Below are 19,926 nucleotides of genomic sequence, written 5' to 3'. Positions count from 1 at the left end.
AGAAACTTGCGTTCTGTGAATGAACGTCGTCTGGTGGTTCCATCCCAAAGAGGGAAGAAATCACTTTCCTGAACTCTCGCATTCAATCTGCCCAGTTGGTGGAATGAACTCCCTAACTGCATCAGAACAGAATGTTTTGCCTCTTACACTTTACATACCTGAAACTTGCCAACAGCACTTATTCATTGTTGCTCTTATAGTTGTGTAAATTGCTTCCTTGTCCTTATTTGTAAGTCGCTTTGGATAAAAGCGTATGCTAAATGACTAAATGTAAATGTAATGTAAATGTAATGTAAATGTAGGTGCCTTGTCAATTTTTTGACAAACTTTGCTACATGTTTTTTGTTTTCATTCCTTTTGTTATATGTGTGGACATACAATGGATGGAAATGTCTTGTCTCACAGAACCATGGTGCTACAAAAATAAACATAAATATGAACACAACACTACACAACACAATATGCAGATTTGTTAAAAGAGGAATTAAAAAACAGAATGAATTACTGGAGTGGTAATCTACATGTATAATATAAATAGTTGACTATGCATATAACCTAAGACAGGCTATACAAGTACTTTACATAATATTGTGCATTGTATGAGTGCAAAATTACTATTTAGGATTAAAGTATTGCAATGAGATTTGTGGTGCGCTATGAGGTAAACATTTTTTTATTGAGTCCTTGTAACATGGAGTTAAAGAAATTGTCTGGTAAATATGGAGAAAAGTGTTTCTCTACAAGGGGTTTGTTTACCCTACTCACCTGTGTGAAGCACACTCAGAATTGCACAATAGATTTCTGGAGTGTTTGTAAGAAAGTGTGTGGCGCATATAGAGAGAAAATAGTGTGTTTTCTATGGGTCAAGTCATTAAAATTTTTAATGATTTAGCCAAACATTTAAATTAAAGTAATTGTGGAAACAAAATTATAACTTGTGCAACAAAACTTGAAATTGCTGCAAAGGTCCTACTTGTAAAAAAAAATTATTTCCACAAACAGCTAAATCAACACATTAAAATCGAATGATAATAATAATATAAATCATATTATAAAGGCTGAAACTGAAATACTTTCAACAACAAAAAAAGTAACCTGGTACCTCATTCATTATGCATCAAACACTCCAGAAGGCAAAGAAATATTAAGCAGTTCAGGTTTTAACATTTAAAAAAATTATTATTTTACTAAATTATATTCTCATAGCATTTGTTTTTTCTAAATCAATGGTTACAGGTTTTAATCTTTCTTCAAAATATAATAGAATATTTTTAATATTCTTTAATATTTTTCGAGTAATAAAAAAACTCAAACAGGTTTGGAACAAGTGGAGGATGCAAGTGGAGTTAAATTTTGGGTGAGCTGTCGCTTTAAAAAAAACTGTACAAAATGAGAATTTGCCAACCTGGTCCATCTTAGGTTTGCAATGAAATGTTGTGCTTATCTCAAACTATGCCTCACCTATTATTCTGTCAACCACTTGCTTTTTCAACCCTTTTTGCTATTTAGAAATTGGCCCACCAGTTCTACCCTATTCTTAACTTCTGGGGGTTTGGGCGTTATCCCTTTGGCATAAAGAACATTATTTTATATTACATATTATTTGACATTTTTACATAGTGCACATACTTATGTATTACAATAATACTAATACTCTACATCAATTTTTGCCTGGTTAATCAATTGTCATCACAGAAACAAAGGCTTTCTTCAGGTTTTTACACTAGATCAAGTAGAAAGTCCCAAGTACATTGAGAATGTTCTATTATTTTTCCATTACACCTTAATAATATTCATCTTTAAATTAAAAATATGAGCACTGCACATTTTTGGGATGCTGTCAGTCCTTAAACAAATGTGTAACTGATTAATCTACCCTGCTAGTCTGAAATATTAGTGGCGACTTTAGTTTGAGTTGCTATTCCTGGAGGATGTTGTGATATGTTGTCATGATTCCCTGATGTTCTACATTTATTAATTTAGGATATTCTGATGGCAGGGGCAAAGCCATACTCAGATTTACAACATGTTACTTATGCTTGTTCTGCAGATGTTTACCCTTGAGATATCTCCAAAGTCCATAACAATTCTCTCCCAAGTTTAGCAGATAACCTGTTTGTTTAAGGAATCAAATCTCACCCTGACATAATTAACACATTTACTACTTTGTTCACAGTTGCTCACTTGGCCTCCTTAATGTTATCTGTGTGTGTTGCTGCATTGATAAAATAGCAGAACATATGTACACAATTGCTTTTCCCTGTAGCCCCCCTGATCTCAACAAAAAATAAAAATTAACAAATGGGGAGCGTTGAATAATAGTTGAATGTTTGGTGTCATGATAGTCTCTTATTAGGTTTTGAAATGTACATAAGGTCAGGTTTCTTTTTTACATTACATCAGGTATTTTTTACATTTGTTATGGGATCTGCAAAAACCTCTGTACTTTGGTCAGTCTGGACACATAAAGACCACATGTTCAATTAAACCCTTAAACAAGACCCTGCCTGTGAGTTTTGAAGCTATTCAACCTTTTAACTATCAATATGTAGAAATCCCTATAACTCTCATATTCTATTCATGTTATCAATACTATAGCCAACAGACAAAAAGGGAGCCCAACTACATTTTAACTGAGCATTGTGCCACGGAATTAATTCCTGGTACCAAGTCCCCTAGTGGGAGAATATTTCCCCAGTCTCAACTAGAAACAAAAGCTATAAACGCTTCTATTGGAAAGGAACTGGACAAGGGATTTATATGACCATCTACCTTATACCTGCCTCTGCTGGTTTCTTCTTTGTGTCAAAAAAGGATGGTGGCCTGCGTCATTGCATTGTTAGACACTTCCACTAGCTCCTGCAGCACTAGAACATTTTAAAACAGCAAAGTTTTTCACAAAACTCGACATCTGCAATGATTACAACCTAATCAGAATTAAAGAAAGGGATGAATGAAAGACAGCCTTCTGCACTGGGCATTATGAATATGCTATTCGAACTGGCCAGTGGTCCATATTCCAGGCATTTATCAATGATGTCTTCAAAGACATGCTGAACCATCATTTGATTCTATGATTAACACATGGAATATGTCTGAGCTGTATTAAAATGACTAATAGAACACAAGTTATGTGTCAAGTTGAAAAGTGTGAATTTAACCAAACCTCTGATTTCTTTCTGGGTTGCAACACAAGGTGTGGCTTGGATCAACAAAAAAAGGAAAGTCTACACAACTGGCCAAAATCTACATGTTGGCTTCTTATGCCAGACCCAGAACCGCCATTTGCAGTAAAGATTGATGTTTATAACACTGGAATTGGGGTGGTTATATCAAAATATAGGCTTAACTGGCAATATCACATGTCCAAACTCAACAACCGACCACAACCAAATGCCCATCCAACAAGACATTTATCCCACAAACAATCAGGCAGAAAGTACTACAGACTTTCCACTCAAACCCCAGCTCTGGTCATCCTGGCATCTCAGGTACTTTATGTCAATAAAGTTGCTGGTTCAAGTAGGTGGGCCAGGTGGCATTTCTCTGTGGAGCTTGCATGTCCTCCCCCAGTTTCCCCCCACAGTCCGAAGACATGGGATTATAAGAGAATTGGATAAACCAAACTGGCTGTAACTTACGAGTGATGTGTGTATGAGTGTGAATAAAAGAATGTATAGATGTTTCCCAGCACTGGGGGTTCATGAGTTAGTGTATTCTCAGTCATTAGTTGCAGCAGGAAGTGCAAACGCCACATAAAATACATGCCAGAGTAATTGGGTAGTCAATTCTTCTGTATAACAGAAAATAAAATGCTTTCTACAAACTTACTGCCACCAGAACCAAGCTGTTTGGTGCTGCGACTTAATGTAGGCAGAATAGCCCTGAACTCCTTTCACACACTTCCAACACATCCCTTTCAGTGTGTGTTGTGATTTCAACCCCATCTATTTCTCTGATCAGGAGAACCCACCAACATTCCCATAATTAATGACTGGCTTCAAACAAACGAAGCTATGTTGGATGCGCTTCATACACACCAACAGCATGCTATCAGAAGATTTAAGTAACAGGCTGACAGACTGTTTATATCCCTGGTCAATGGGTACCCATGATCTCCATCTAATAGTCTCATTCAAGAAACTCAGCCCTATATGTAAATTCTTAGTGGTAGCAGACATGCACTTGTCAACCTTTATCTCATTAATTTATACGTTATAATCTTGACAATCAGCAAATCTACAGCATGAGGAAAACATCAGCTTCTTAATTTAAAATCTTTGCAAAAATGGTTAAACTGCTACAATTTAATGCTTTTATTCTGTAATGCTTCAGCTTTAACCCTCTTCCTACCGTTGGAATGTGAGTCAGTTATGCTAGTTTAACTGTTTCATGTAGTTAATACGATCTTACTTGTATCAGATTTGATGTTTTTCAGTGTTTTGCTCATAAATGAAAGTCCCCCTAATCAAGCTGGTTTCTGCTACATGCTCTGCAGTATTATATTAAAATTAATTAACTTCCTCCAAACTGATAGTAGCTTGTGATTATATTTATTAATTATATTTCTTTATTAGCTATAATTATAATTATAAATTATAGTTAATTATGTGGGTAGCATGTTCACCTCACAACAAGAAGGTAGCTGGGTCAAGCCTCGGCTGGGTCAGTAGGCATTTCTGTGTGGAGTTTGCATGTTCTCCCTGTGTCCGTGTGGGTTTCCTCCGGGTGCTCCGGTTTCCCCCATAAGTCCAAAGACATGCGGTACTGGTGAATTGTGTATACTAAAATTGACTGTAGTGTATGAGTGTGTGTGTGTATGAGGGTGTATGGATATTTCCCAGTGATGTGTTGCGACTAGAAGGGCATCCGCTGGATAAGCTAGCAGTTTATTCTGCTGTGACGACCCCAGATTAATAAAGTGACTAAGCCGAAAAGAAAATGAATGAATGAATGATAATTAATTATGTTATTGAGATTATTATATGAATTAGAATTAATTATGAATATTTCCCTTTGAACAAAATTCACTACAACTGCTTATGCCTGTTCTGTAAGCATTTCACCTCTTCTTTTTCCAATGACTGATGCGTGAATGTTTCATATATCCGCAGATCACTGACTGGTGGTTTGTCTGAAAATGTTCACCAAGCCTTTATTATCAGAATGAAGTCGACGTTTAAGGAGTCAAAGTTCGAGTTGTTCCCTTTTTATCAGGAAATTCTCAAGCCTCTGGTCCTAGATTTCATTGTAAGATAAATCTTTAAGTCTTTTGTAAGACACAAATATTTAAATGAACAATAAGAACTTCATGTAATAAAAAATATATATTTCATGAGTTACTCTCCAACATGGGTCACCATCTTCAACAGATTTTGCTTTACTCACTCACTCACTCACTCACTCACTCACTTTCCTTCAGCTTATTTCCTGCTCCAAGAGGGAATAAGCCATTCATTAAGCCAACCAAACATTATGGCCAATTTGCTTTATTTAGTTCAACTATAGCGCATAACTGTGGAGAAACTGGACCACCCAGAGGAAACCCAAGCAGACATGGGGAAAATATGCAAACTCCACACAGATAAGCCTCCTGGTTCAGCCAGTATTTGGACCAGTGACGTTCTTGCTGTGGGGCGACAGTGCTAACCACATACCCCCATGACACCTGCACATTTTGCTTTACAAAAACGTAGCTTAAACCAACAAATGTTCAAAAATTTATTTTTTTGAATCTGATAAGGGAGATTGTCTGGCAGTATCTAGAAAACACTTCAAAAATGTGTACCCTTTCCTGACTTTTAACTGCTAACAGCTATGTTTATAGTGTTCCTCTCTATTGTAATATAAAAAAAATAATAATTACTTTATTAGATAAAGACTCCAAGTGTGTTTTTATTGTTCAAATTTTATATCATTATAATAATAAGCAAATGGAATGGGAAATTACTGCTTTGTATCATTGTCCTGTGTGATGTTAAAAAACATACCAGGTGTCTTACTTCGGAGAAAAAATAATAAGAAGATTATAATTTATACAGGTGCAAATAAAGAACAAATAATATTTTACAGAAAATAATTATAAGTAAAATAATATACATATCTAAATCTTAAAATAACATAAATAAATAAAAAGCACCAGGGGATTTCCTGTAATTTATACTTTTCTATTAAAGATGGAAGATTTATTGCACTTTTTGTTTTTATTATCTTAAGAAATTTTTTTATCAGAAAAAAATCTCATTGTAAAAAGCACAAAACATTGGTTTCACCTTCAAATATTTTGATTTATGTAAGTAAAATTTTCCAAGCATAAGGATGTTGTTGATTAGAAAGGCATCTTCCTTACTGTCCATTACAGGTCCATAAATAATGTCATTCAAATTAAAGACCCTGAGGTGTGGAATCTTTGGGTAAAGCCAGTCATAAACATCCGACCAATCATAATGCATTCACAAACATACAGTGAAAAAACAAATGATCTGTTGTTTCAATATCATCACAAAGCATACATTTATTAGACTCAAATATAAATCAAATTTTTAAATATTAATTTGATGGATATATCCCACTTCAAATTTTAAATTGAACTTCTTTAGTTTTTGAAGACAGAGGAAACTTTAAATGTTTAGTTCTAAGTATGTGAATGGTATCTTTAGAGAATTTATTTGAAATTTTATTTCTATAAACTGCTAAAGGATATAAAATGTTGTTAAATAGATTTCTAATCTTTTAAAAAAAATTACATGCTTTAAAATCACAGCCTTTAACACAGGAATAACAATTGGGGTTACAAGGGTAGAATAAACTATTTCTTTAATTAGACAAACGCGATAGGAATGGCTTTAATAACAACAAGAGCAATCTTTTTTTATTATAATATTTTAACAGCACAAAATTATACATGCCAGGGGGTAATCAAATACGAATATACAAAATGTACATGTAATAATCCAATAAATAATGTTCATTTTAAACATTTTAAAGCGGGTAGGGCTTTCTTATTTAGTCTATAAATTCTTATTTAGTCTTTAATACTACTAATATAAGCATAATTCAGTCATCAATACCTTAAACTTTGGTGTCTTATTGGTAAATTTACATTTATGCATGTAAAATTTTGTTAGCAAAATAATAAATTAATTAAATAAAAACTAGTTTCCCCTTGACTACACAGTAGAGCCAAAAAGTACATTTTCACACCATGAGAGAGGTTTAGAACACTGTAATTTGTTATTAATTGTTTTTTTTTTTTTTTGCATCTCACTCCATAAGTTGACTGAGTATTCACAATGCCAAAATAAGTGTAAAGCAGTCTCCTCATATTCTTGACAAAAAAATACAATTCACATCAATTCCGATTTTAAATGTTTTAAAATAATGTTTTGCTGGATAAAATCTGTGGAGAAGTTTATAGAATATTTCTTTAATTTTATATATAACATGACATTTCTGTTGTAACAGCCACACTTTTCTCTTTGGAAAAGAGTCCGGATAGCCTTATTATTAACGTTAATCTTGGTATTTATAGTAAAACAGGTTTTGCGAACATACGATTTAGTAATATCAAAAGACGATGCAAGAGCGACCTATCGGGAATGAAATGACAACCGGTTCGGTGACGCTTGCGCTTGACGTACCTTTCAGGAAGTATGGATCACATGATCACGTCAGTTTCCTGTTTACTACTGGCCCTGGTTAAAGTTCCTTTGCTACATCAAACACGGCTAAATATCATTGCAGTATTACAAAAGCGCTCTTTCGTGTGCATTTTCGCACCACTGATCGTTCTGGCGTTGTAAGCAACATTGAAGGTATTGTCTTCACAACGATATCTAGACGTTTTAAAAACTTGAGGTCGAAAAGCGTGCGGGTTTCCTGTGATTGGTGACCGGGTGTTGAGTTCACTTCAGTGGGATGCGGGGTTTTGATGTGAGGGCAGCAAAAGAAGGGACACAGCAACGCGTGGTTTTCTTAATAAATGGACAAAACTCTTCGTTTTTTCTTTCTGATGAAATTACAGTGGTAAGAAACCTTGAAGTATTCCTCGTGTCGTTAAAGACAGTCGGCAACGGGCTATTTTGATCACCAGTGCTGTGGAGGGGCATCACCTTGCCAGGACCCTGAACTCGGGACGTGTTCCCGGCTCCGGCCCCGGTGCCTTAAAACGGGCTGTGAGGAAGAAGCTTGCCCTGAAAGGATGGCCTGGAGGATCCTCTCGGCATCAGGGAGCTGCGCTTTTTAAGGAAGGGCGGGTTCGGATCGAGCAGAAGGCGGGTGACGGCTCGATGATGATGGCTAGTAGGAGCGAGGAATTAACCGATCTGATTGATGTGTTCTCCAAGAGCCAGTACAGGGCGAAGGAGGTCACACCGGGGGTAAGGTTGAACACCGCAAACCTACGTCAGGTAGCTGTGAAATGGGCCAATGAGTGACGTGATAACAAAATATCAACAAATAAACACCTACCAGATTGTATTAAAGGCAAGCGTTGAAAAGCTAATGCGTTTTTAAAAATGCATTAACACAGTTAACTTGAATGTCATGTGGTGTAAGTAAAGCTAATTGCCTTTAATGCTTTGGCTTAATTTCTAAGTTAGAAGACTTTCTTTTTCTTAATTCATTGTTACAAAAGAAAATAAATTATATACAAAGACATTTAGAAAGCAAATAAAAGCAGCTCATGTGAATAGAGGTAAAGTTAGTTTTATATTCGCACATTCAGACTTTCCCCTTAATAATATAATTCCATAAAAGTGTTATTTGCAAACTCTAAATAGTGAAATCATATTAGCAGCCAATGACTATAAAAGTACAACATTGTTCATAGTCAAATAAACAGTGTTAATGTTGTTTTCAAGTCACACTTGCATGCTATTTCAGATCTAATATTCAAAGTAACATGGTAAACATTATAGAGACTTCTAAATGAACGAATGTATGAATATAAAACCAACTTTACCTCTATCTCATGTGACTGTACGGAACTTCCAAAGGGAAATACATTTCATGAGTCAGATGTTCACAGTCATGGATCAGATGGAGGAAAAAAAAAAGATTTTCTAACAATAAAAAATATGTATAATGTGAGAGGTGACATTATTGAATGTGGGCCAGGTTTTCAGGGTACCCTATTTGAACATTCACATGTGAACACTAGGCATGGGACGGTATAAGATTCTGACGGTCTGATAACCTTGGGAATAAATATCACGGTATTGAGATTACTGCTTTAAAAATGTTTTCTCTTTAAATATCTGGGTGAAAAACAACCCCTTTTTCCTCGTTGTAATATTTTGGTATTAAGTAAACATGTCAGGCTAAATAATTCGAATCAATTATTGACTTCTGCTGTCTTCATTTGTTTTAAAAACACTGATTTATTTAACAATTTAAAAGGGCACCTTTATATATCTTTTCTGCTGGAGATACTGCTGTCCTAAAACAAAAAAAACAAAAAATGCAATTAACAAAAATCATACTCATACCTTAGAGACTGTATAGCAGAAAAGTTTGATGGTTTTAAAACCTTGACTTTACTAAACCTTGAAAAGGGTTATCGTCCCATGCCTAGTGAGCACCATAGTTTTGGTGTTGTAGAATATTATATAAGCATCTTTTGTGTTAATGACATAATCGTCCTCATATTTTACATGTGGTGGTTGTGTAACTGGTTGCACAGTGATTTGTACACTTAAATGATTGTTGTGCTTTTCTGCTATGGTAAATACATTGACCTGTAGCAGTAGCGCTGGTATTTACTAAATAAATCAGGATGAAAGCATCTTAAACAGCTTTTCATCGTCCTACTTTTAAATATAGTTATACATTTAATCAGAATAGAATAATAATTGTAATGGAACTGTAAGGATTCCCATACCGCCAGTGGGCCATTCCAAAATTCACAAACAGGTGACTCTGCTTGGAACATCAGTTAAAGCATATTGAGGTAAAGGTGGATTTATATTCTCACATTCATTTCTCTTTAATATTATATTTTCAGAAAAGTGTTCTTTGCTAATTATAAATAGGAAAATCATATTAGCAGTCGAAGACTAAGTACAACATTGTTCGTGGTCAATTAAATATTGTTGTTTTGAGTCATACTCGCATGCTATTTCTGACCGAATATTCAAAGTAGCGTGGGTGTTCAAAGTAGTAGTGGTGTTCACGGAATGAATCTGTGAATATAAAACCAAATTTACCTCAATTTAAAGCATCACAATCAAGCTATGTAAAGTTCTGCTCAGAAGACAAACTTTAAATAATTGGAACCCTATTTTTAAAAATAAGAAAAGGAGATTGGCTTGCATGCCTTAATAGGTGTGAATATTTCATAATGAAATGATGAATCCAACAAGCAAAGAAGTGGGGGGGGGGGGGGGGGGGGTACTGTAAAAAGGATGCGCAAAAGGCTTCAAAACTTTTATATGTATTTTTTCAGGTAGAGAGAATAGAGAAGAGATATCTGGAGCTGTTTGACCGGGACTACAAGTACAGTATCATCCACAACACCAATGGGGAGGTGTGTGGTCATTACCCCCGGAAGATTGTGTTCCTGGAATATGAATGTTCAGACAACAATAAAGAGAGGTAAACAGAACCATCTCCTTTTGTTTACTGAAGACACAGAGTTGGGAGGAAAGTGAATGTTGGGAAGAAGTTTTTTATATTTATTATGTGAAAAGATTCGTGAAAGAAACTAGTTACAGTACACAAAGAATATTATCAGTGTATACTCAATCCATTTAGACCAAAAGTAAGCAAATATATATTTTTGATTATTCTCGTAATTGTCTCCAAAATAAATATACATTTAACAATGTTAAACTTGCCATTTGTTTAAAAAATAAATATTATGTTGATAAAAGTGTATTCAACTATAAAGTTGAAGTCAGAATCATTCGCCCCCCTGTTTATTTTGTTCTCCAATTTCGATTTAGCAGAGAGATTTTTTTCAACACATTTCTAAACATAATAGTTTTAATAACTCATTTCTAATAACTGATTTATTTGATCTTTGCCATGATGACAGTACATAATATTTTACTAGATATTTTTTAAGACACTTCTATACAGCTTAAAGTGACATTTAAAGGATTAAATAGGTTATTTAGGTTAACTAGGCAGGTTAGGGTATTTAGGCAAGTTAATGTATAACGGTGGTTTGTAGACAATCGAAAAAAAATATGCTTAAATGGGCTAATAATTTTGACCTAAATGGTTTTTAAAAATTAAAACTACTTTTATTCCAGCCGAAATAAGACTTTCTCCAGAAGAAAAAATATTATTTCTAAAATATGAAATATTCCTTGCTCTGTTAGAAGAATAAAACTTCTATTATAATTTAGGGTGCTTTCACACCTACACTTTTGTTTCGGAACGTATCTCGTTTGCCCAGTTAGCGCGGTTCGATTGGCATATGTGAACAGGGCAATCGCGCTCTGTTCCGTGCCAAAGTAATCGCTCCGAGATCGCTTGAATGAGGTGGTCTCGGCTCGATTGAAACGAACCCTGGAGCGGTTTGATTACAGTGAGAAAGCGATCCGATCCGAGCGCGGTTATATCACAGTGTTTACAGGCTTACGGCTATATGAAGAGAGAATTATGAGTAGGGCGGGAAGTTTCGCGAGTCTCCGGATGCCCGCAAACAAGTGATGATCTCCCGGTAATCTCGTGTCTCTCTCCCAGTCCTCAAATAGGCATCATCGCGCACCCTTCTCACCCCTCCCCACCGTGTCTCTCCCTCAGACACGTCATGCGCGCGCACCCTGTCAATCACCACCAAACCACCACCTCTCCTGACAGCTGAGCGTGACGCTGCAAAATAAACCCTGACACTCTGACCAATGTAAGGAGAGTTTACTCGCACGTGACTTGTTTTAGCTCTTTTGGTCCGATTAGAAACTTTGCAGTGTGAAAGCGAACCGCTCCAAGAGCAAAGAGCAACAATGTAACAATTCTAATCTCTGTTTCGGAACAACTGAATCGATTCACAGGTGTGAAAGCACCCTTACACACCCTTATGCTGCTTGATTAGGTGAGAACATTCGTTTTCATTACACAAATATACTTTTAATAATACATTTTTGCATCTCCATTGAAAACATCTTTTACTTAATTATTTTCTTAATTAGGGCGTCACGGTGGCACAGTGGGTAGCATGATCGCCTCACAACAAGAAGGTTGCTGGTTCGAGCCCTTTCTTGGTCATTTGGTATTTCTGTGTGGAGTTCGTATGTTTTCTCAGTGTTCGCATAGGTTTCCTCCAAGTGCCCCGGTTTCCCCCACAGTCCAAAGACATGCGGTATTGGTGATTTGAATAAGCAAAATTGGCCATGCTGTGTGAGTATGTGGGTGTTTTTCCAGTGTTGGGTTGCAGTTGGAAGGGCATTAAACATATGCTGGATTGGCAAGTTGGCGGCTTGTTCCGCTGTTGCAACCCCTGATTGATAAAGGGACTAAGCTGAAAAACAAAATAAATGAATGAATGAATAATAGAGTTCTGATTGAGTACATTTTAAGTGGAGGGAACAGAATTCTCTCAAATTTTATAAATAAAAAAGATTTCAGCTCAGAATGAAACAAAATTTGTGTGAGTAAATGTAATCAGAAATTTCCTTTAGTGTGTTTTCTTCGACATGTCTTAAAATCTACAAATACTTGATTTTTATATATGGTATTTCAGTAAAATTGTAATTTGTTGCCATTGACAGTCAAATGACATTTCAGCATACATATTGAGCGTAATCTGATAAACAGACAGCTTGTCAGCAATACTTCTGTTTGTTAATGATACAATAAATTTTAAATAATACATTTGGATGCTTGTTATTGTATTAGTAAGTGTAAATGTCATATTATCTGACCATTTACGACCTACTACCTTGATATATTTAATATATGGCTCAGCATTTCCAACATGACAAATTTAAATGCTGTAATTTTCTGTTAGATAGAATGTCATACTATTTTCTTTGGACTATAAATATATACACATTCTTTTTATTGATTTGTTTGTTGGCTTGAGCTGCAGTAGATAGGACAGAGGAGCTGACAGGGACATATTGGTAGAGAAAGTCAAGAACTAGGCACAAAAATTGTCCAGAGTCCAGATCCCCAGAACAACACAAAAGCTCTTTGTTGGAAGCAAAACTGTACCACATCTCAGATTAAATGATAAATACATTAAAACAAAACAAGGATTGGATAACCTTTGGCCTGTAAATTTACACACATATATGTTTACGTGTAGAAGTCTTCCAGTGTTCTATAAAAGAGTGCTCTTGGAAAGGTCATCAAGGCTAGTGAAGGAATGAAATGTTACAAACCTCAAAAGAAACTGTATAAAAGCGAAACACAATTGAAGATCATTTTTCAAGTTTACCCAAATACCACTTTGATATGTACAATATACTCTGTGATGAATTTAGGTTGTTCTTGAGAGAAAATCAAATGAGGTGAGCAACAAACCTGTTACTTGCATATGAGATTTTACAGAATTCTTCTTTTAAATTGTTCATTTAAATGCTAAAATAGAAAGATGGAACTGCAGTGTAGTTATATATATATATATATATATATATATATATATATATATATATGTATACTCAATCACTTGTAAACTATTTGCACTGGTTCATTGTGCATTGCCACATTTGTAGTTAAGGGCACTGTAGGAAGACTTACTATTGAATACAGTGCTTAGCATAACTGAATACACCACATTTTGAAAATGAATTTCTCAGTGAATAAAGGCAATGTATTTTGGTGCATTTAAACTAAACAGATTTATTAAACAGGTATATTTATTAAAATAATATCTTACTCACTAAACATATTTAGAAATTGAAAGATAATATAAATAAATTTAAGCAAAATATTGCAAAAAAATTTCAGCCTACAAAATGTTACCAAAATGTTTAACATTTTTTTCTCTTTATTTTTCTTATTTTTTGAAATTGTATTTTTTATATTTTTCTATGACATATATTTGGGTGTATTAGTTTTCGGACCATTATTATAAGTTATTTTGTTAGATAAGCTCCAGATTTGGTTTCAGTACTGCTTAATCTAATGTACAATTGAAGTCAGAATTATTAGCCCCCCTGAATTATTAATGCCCCTGTTTTTTTTTTTTTTTTATAATATAATGATGGTTTGTTCTGTAAACTATCGGGAAAAAAATTAGCTTAAAGGGGCTAATAATTTTGTCCCAAAAATGTTTTTTCAAAATTTAAAAATTGCTTTTGTTCTAGCCGAAATAAAACAAATAAGACTTTCTCCTGAAGAAAAAACATTATCAAACATACTGTAAAAATTTCCTTGCTCTGTTAAACATCATTTGGGAAATATTTTAAAAAATCAAAAAAATTCAAAAGGGGGCTAATAATTCTGACCTCAAGTGTATATGCACAAATACAATACATTTTTAAAAATATAAAAAATATTCCTATAGAAATATTACATTTTTAATAGGAATTTTAAAAATATTCCTATTAAAAATATGAATGTAAAAGATAGATTTGTGAGGGGTGTACTCATATATGCTGAGCATTGTATACATCCTATCGTTCTAAAACTACAAATCATAATCTGAAGACATGTTTTTGGTATAAGGTGTATGCTTATATTATGACTATTTTTTATTGTACAAGTGGGCAAAATTCTTGACTGATCTTGTAAACAAATGGTAAAATATCAGCTGATATGCTGGTCTCATACTAGTTAAAAAAAAACTCCCTTTTTCTTATTTTTCCTCCCCCAGTTTTGAGAGTACAGTGCAGATCAGTAAGCTGCAGGATCTGGTGAATCGCAGTAAAATGGCTCGTTGTAGAGGAAGATTTGTCTGCCCTGTCATCCTCTACAATGGAAAGGTAACTATCTTGTCGCCCCAATTCAATTTTCACTGCAGTATTTGCAACATAGTATCGCTTTAGACCGCCAGATGCTTTCTATTGCTTTGCATTGCTGATGTAATAAACTGCTGATATTTTTGTCGGACATGCCCATAAAATATATTGATAGATAATTCACAGAATCAATAACAGATTGAATCTTTTCTTGTGAAATCTGGCTGTCGGGATTCTTTAGTACTGAAGTGTTGAGTTCTGGACTCAGCCTTTGAATTTAAAGGTTGGTATAATTTACTGGGAGATTCAAAGCAGTTTCCAGTCTCCTCTGTAGTTAGCTTTTCCAGGGGCACTTTTTTCAGATTTGTGGTTTTGTTTTGGCAGCCCTAAACTCTTATTATTACTCTTGTGTTGTAGCATGTGTGTCGATCCTCTACACTAGCCGGTTGGGGTGAACTTTATGGACGCACTGGATACAATTACATTTTTTCAGGTACACTTTCAGCTCTGTGTTGTTTTCCTCTTTACACTACCAACAATACAATTTGAAGACAACAAAAGTTGGAAGACAGACAGAAAGACAAATCTTAAAGGTGCCATAAAGTGCATCAATTCAAAATGTTAAAGGTGCAGTAGGTGATCTGCCAGAATGCTAGCGTTAGCATAATAGCTTTGAAATTGACATCAATCCTCTACCTTCCAAAGCTGATGACGATAGACAACCTTATATAACACTAGATCATGTTAGAAAACATTCTAACATGTTAGAAAACTAGTTAGAAAACTCCAGTTAGAAAACTCTATGGAGACACGCACTTTGTCCAGTGTAGTTGTTTATAGGTCAGCGGGAGCAGGAATTATATTGCCCCAAAACTGGCATTGGGGTAAAGTTGGTTTTATATTTGCACATTCAGACTTTCTCCTTAATAATATAATTTCAGAAAAGTATTTGTTTGCAAATTCTAAATAGTGAAATTATATTTTCAGCCAATGACTATAAAATACAAAATTGTTCACAATCAGGGCGAAGCAGTGGCGCAGTAGGTAGTCCTGTCGCCTCATAGCAAGCAGGTTGCTGGGTCACTGGTTCGAGCCTTGGCTCAGTTGGCGTTTCTGTGTGGAGTTTGCATGTTCTCCCCGGTTCGCGTGGGTTTTTTCTGGGCGCTCCGGTTTCCCCCACAGTCCAAAGACATGCGGTACAGGTGAATTGGGTAGGCTAAATTGTCCGTAGTGTATGAGTGTGTGTGTGAATGTGTTTGTGGATGTTTTCCAGAGATGGGTTGTGGCTGGAAAGGTATCCGCTGCGTAAAAACTTGCTGTATAAGTGGGTTGTTCATTCCGCTGTGGCGACACCGGAATAATAAAGGGACTTAACCGACAAGAAAATGAATGAATGAATGAATGAATGTTCACAGTCAATGAAACAGTGCTAGTGTTGTTTTGAAGTCATACCTACACGCTATTTCAGACTAAACAGTCAAAGTAACGATAGAGTGGAAGCATTCCACAGGCTGTCACTGTTCAAAAATGAATGAATGGTGCAAATATAAATCAAACTTACACCTCAGTAATGCTGGTTAGGCCGAAGAGCGATATTTACTTGCGTTTCGTTATTCAACTAAATGTAAATGAGATCAGAGGAAAAGGAGTGCTAAAAACAGAAATACCCTGTCATCGTTTTACATTACACCTACATTACCAAGCCAATGAGTGACTTTTCATTTTCAGTTGTGCTCGCTGATCCTCTTACATTGCCTGTTTTAGACTTGAACAACTAAATGCTTAGGTTTATTTACCGACTGTATTATTGATGCTGTAAAAGGTACTCCGTGAAGTCAGTATTTTGCCAGAATTGCTGAAAAATAGCTCTGTTCATATAAACCCATTCAGAACCCATTCCTTAAAAAGAATACAATCTACATAAGCTTTGCCTGAGTAAAATAGTTTTAAAACATACCTGTCTAAAAGTAATACTTCAGCCTTGGTGTCATCCTTCAGATCATTGTTTTGAACTGCATAATGCCATTTCCCTCCAGTGTCGAAAAAGAATTGCGAGATTGATTCAGGATTTAGAAAAGATTCTGCATTTTTGGCAGAAGCCCTTCCAAAAACAATCTTTCTTTTCATAGATACAAGGCCACGTTGGTCTTTTAGAAAGAAGTCTGTCAGATTGATGCAGAGTTTGCCTCTCTCTGTCAGCTGTGGGGTGGCCATGCTTCATGTGTATGTGCAAATTTTGTATCTGTCTGCGTAAAGAGGCTGCGCAGAAATACACATTTAAATTTGTTGACAGACAGTTTAAGTTACCTGTCACAATTAAGTTATTTGTCGGCTCGACAATTTTTAGTTGGATGAACATTTTTCAGTATTAGGCCTAAACCAGAATATAAAAATACATACAAATACATTTAGATCATTTATTTTAATCAGTGCTATCATAATATGAAGAGACTTTTATCCAGCACAACATAAAATGTTTCTGAAGACAATCACCTACTGCACCTTTAAATTTTTACAGATATCTAAACAAGTATGGGGCTTAGATAAGAGCAAAAAGGCAACCAGGTATGGTTTTATATGTTCATTTATAATAACATGAATTAGCCCTAGATTGAAAAACTTCTTTTGACCATATTTGGAATGATTGTGAATATTAATGAGCTCTACTCTGACACTCTGCAGCTCATGTTAGTGCCTGATTCTCTTTCACACACACACACACACACACACACACACACACACACACACACACACACACACACACACACACACACACACACACACACACACACACAATGTGATGTACTTTAAAATACACACATTCAAAGTAATGCAGCCGCAACACAATTTGATCATCAAGAGAGATTTAGTTGTGGGGCAATATACAGTTGCAATCAGACTTATTCAACGCTCTTTGAACTTTTTTTCTTTTTTAAATATTTCCTAAATGATGTTTAAAATCAAAAACATTTTCACAGTATGTCTGATAATATTATTTCTTCTGGACAAAGTCTTATTTGTTTATTTCGCCCAGAATAAAAGCAGTTTTTATTTTTTAGAAATTATTTTAGGTTAAAATTATTAGTCCCTTTAAGCTATATATTTTTGATAGTCTACAGAACAAACCATCATTATACAATAACTTGCCTATTTAGCCTAACCTGCCTAGTTAACCTAATTAACCTAGTTGAGCCACTAAATGTCACTTTAAGCTGTATAGAAGTGTCTTGAAAAATATCTATTAAAATATTATTTACTGTCATCATGGCAAAGATAAAAGAAATCAGTTATTAGAAATGAGTTATTAAAACTATTATGTTTAGAAATGTGTTTTAAAAAATATTCTCTCCGTTAAACAGAAATTGGGGAAAAAATAAACAGGGGGGCTAATAAATCTGATTGCAACTATAGATGTACAGTAGCTGAGAAAATTGCTTGCTGGATTGCATCGGATTTAACCTGAAATTGTTGCAGGGGGTACAGACGACTCTTTGGGTGAAGCTGAAGAGGTTCTGGAAGATGACTGTGCAGTTCGGTAAGATAAACTGTCTGCAAGGAACACAAATCAAAAAAGAGGCTAAAATGATTGAGTTACACAGATGGTTATGAACATAAGGAGTGATTGTGGCATGCTCCTGTGAATTAACTGCTGTTTTTTGTATGTTTTGAAAGAATCTTTTCTGCTCTTTATTTTTCACTCTACAGCAATGGTGATTCACAGTTGTTTGATAAGGTTAGGGGCTCTGACATTAAGCTGTTGAAGTATTTGTCTGTACGCTACATCTGTGACCTCATGGTGGAGAATAAGAAGGTCAAGTTTGGCCTCAAGTGAGTGAACTTTCTGTTACATTCATGTTAGAATGCTTCGTCTAGAGATGTTAAAATACGACGTGCCATTTTGTGACTTTTAGTAAGTGGTGTGTGCCATAAATTATGGAGGATGTCCAGTATCCAAAATGAGCCCAAAATGAACTTTTTCGTCTACCAGCCAATTGTCAATCAATTCTTAATCTTTGTATTGAATCTCATTTTGTATTTTGTGCCAAAGTATAAAATGTTGACAGTAAATGATAAAAGGAAGGATTCTCTGCCTAAATGTGCACTCCAGAACAGTGGAACAGGTTTATTATGGAGAATTATCCTACATTTGGGAGTTGGGACCTTGCAGGAGTTAGTTTTGGACCCTGGTCAATGTCATAGGGTTCAATATGATGCAATTGCATGTGGACTTTTTGACGTTTTTTTTTGTTTTTTATCTTACTCCCTGAACAATTTTTTGTTTGTCTTTAGTGTGACCTCCTCAGAAAAGGTGGACAAAGCCCAACGCTATGCTGACTTCACCCTACTCTCTGTGCCTTATCCAGGTGTGGATCTTGCATGAGTTTATGCTCTTGCTGATTTAATTTTACTGAGCAAGTCTTCTGGTCTACTTATTTGATGGCATTACATTGTAGCTATAATAGTAATAGTTCCTTGTCATTGTTTTCAGGATGTGAATTCTTCAGGGAATATAAAGACAGAGATTACACAGCAGAAGGACTTGTCTTCAACTGGAATCAGGTGCATGTTTGGATAGATTAGCGCTTTTCACACTGTTTTTAACCATGGGTTATATTTATTCAAAACACTGCTGTTTGTTAACTATTTCACTCTTATTTTGAAGCAGAGTTTGCATAACATTTTACCAAGAAATCAGTTATTTTTTGAATAAATTATTATAGTACTTCAAAAAATCATTCTTAAGGTGCATGGGTAAATTTGTAGTGCTTTTTTAATGCCAAAATCATTAGAATATGTAGTAAAAACCACATTCCAACAATAAATTTATACATTTTTATACCGTAAATAAATAAACAAAATAAGTTTTAGTTCAACATTATTCATGGCAAAGAGCTTTGTAACTTTCCAGTTGATTTTCGCTGTATTTACATTTTTTTCTACGCTCAGCATCTAGATTCTTCAAATATTCTACAAGATATTGTCTTATCCTAACAAACAATACATCTATGGGAAACTTTTTTGATAAAAATGTAATATCAGTTAAATAAAGATTTACCCTTACAGGTATTGTGGT

General features: G+C 34.9%; 1 protein-coding gene across 2 annotated transcripts in view; it reads left to right on the top strand.

Annotated features, from left to right (window-relative positions):
- Window positions 1–7,672: 7,672 nt before the first annotated feature.
- mtmr14 (myotubularin related protein 14) overlaps window positions 7,673–19,926 on the top strand; it is a 28,439-nt gene continuing 16,185 nt past the window's right edge. For both annotated transcript variants that reach the window (XM_009302320.5, XM_002662387.8), the window contains exons 1-8: window positions 7,673–8,378; window positions 10,445–10,593; window positions 14,768–14,876; window positions 15,270–15,345; window positions 18,327–18,387; window positions 18,558–18,680; window positions 19,143–19,216; window positions 19,342–19,412. In XM_009302320.5, coding sequence (XP_009300595.1) covers window positions 8,289–8,378; window positions 10,445–10,593; window positions 14,768–14,876; window positions 15,270–15,345; window positions 18,327–18,387; window positions 18,558–18,680; window positions 19,143–19,216; window positions 19,342–19,412 — 753 coding nt within the window. In that variant the 5' untranslated portion in view covers window positions 7,673–8,288. The remainder of the gene's footprint in view (window positions 8,379–10,444; window positions 10,594–14,767; window positions 14,877–15,269; window positions 15,346–18,326; window positions 18,388–18,557; window positions 18,681–19,142; window positions 19,217–19,341; window positions 19,413–19,926) is intronic.

The sequence above is a fragment of the Danio rerio genome, chromosome 6 (assembly GCF_049306965.1).
Source record: "Danio rerio strain Tuebingen ecotype United States chromosome 6, GRCz12tu, whole genome shotgun sequence".
Lineage (NCBI taxonomy): Eukaryota > Metazoa > Chordata > Actinopteri > Cypriniformes > Danionidae > Danio > Danio rerio.
The sequence above is the reverse complement of the archived record's forward strand: the minus strand, read 5'-3'. Positions and strand labels throughout refer to the sequence as shown.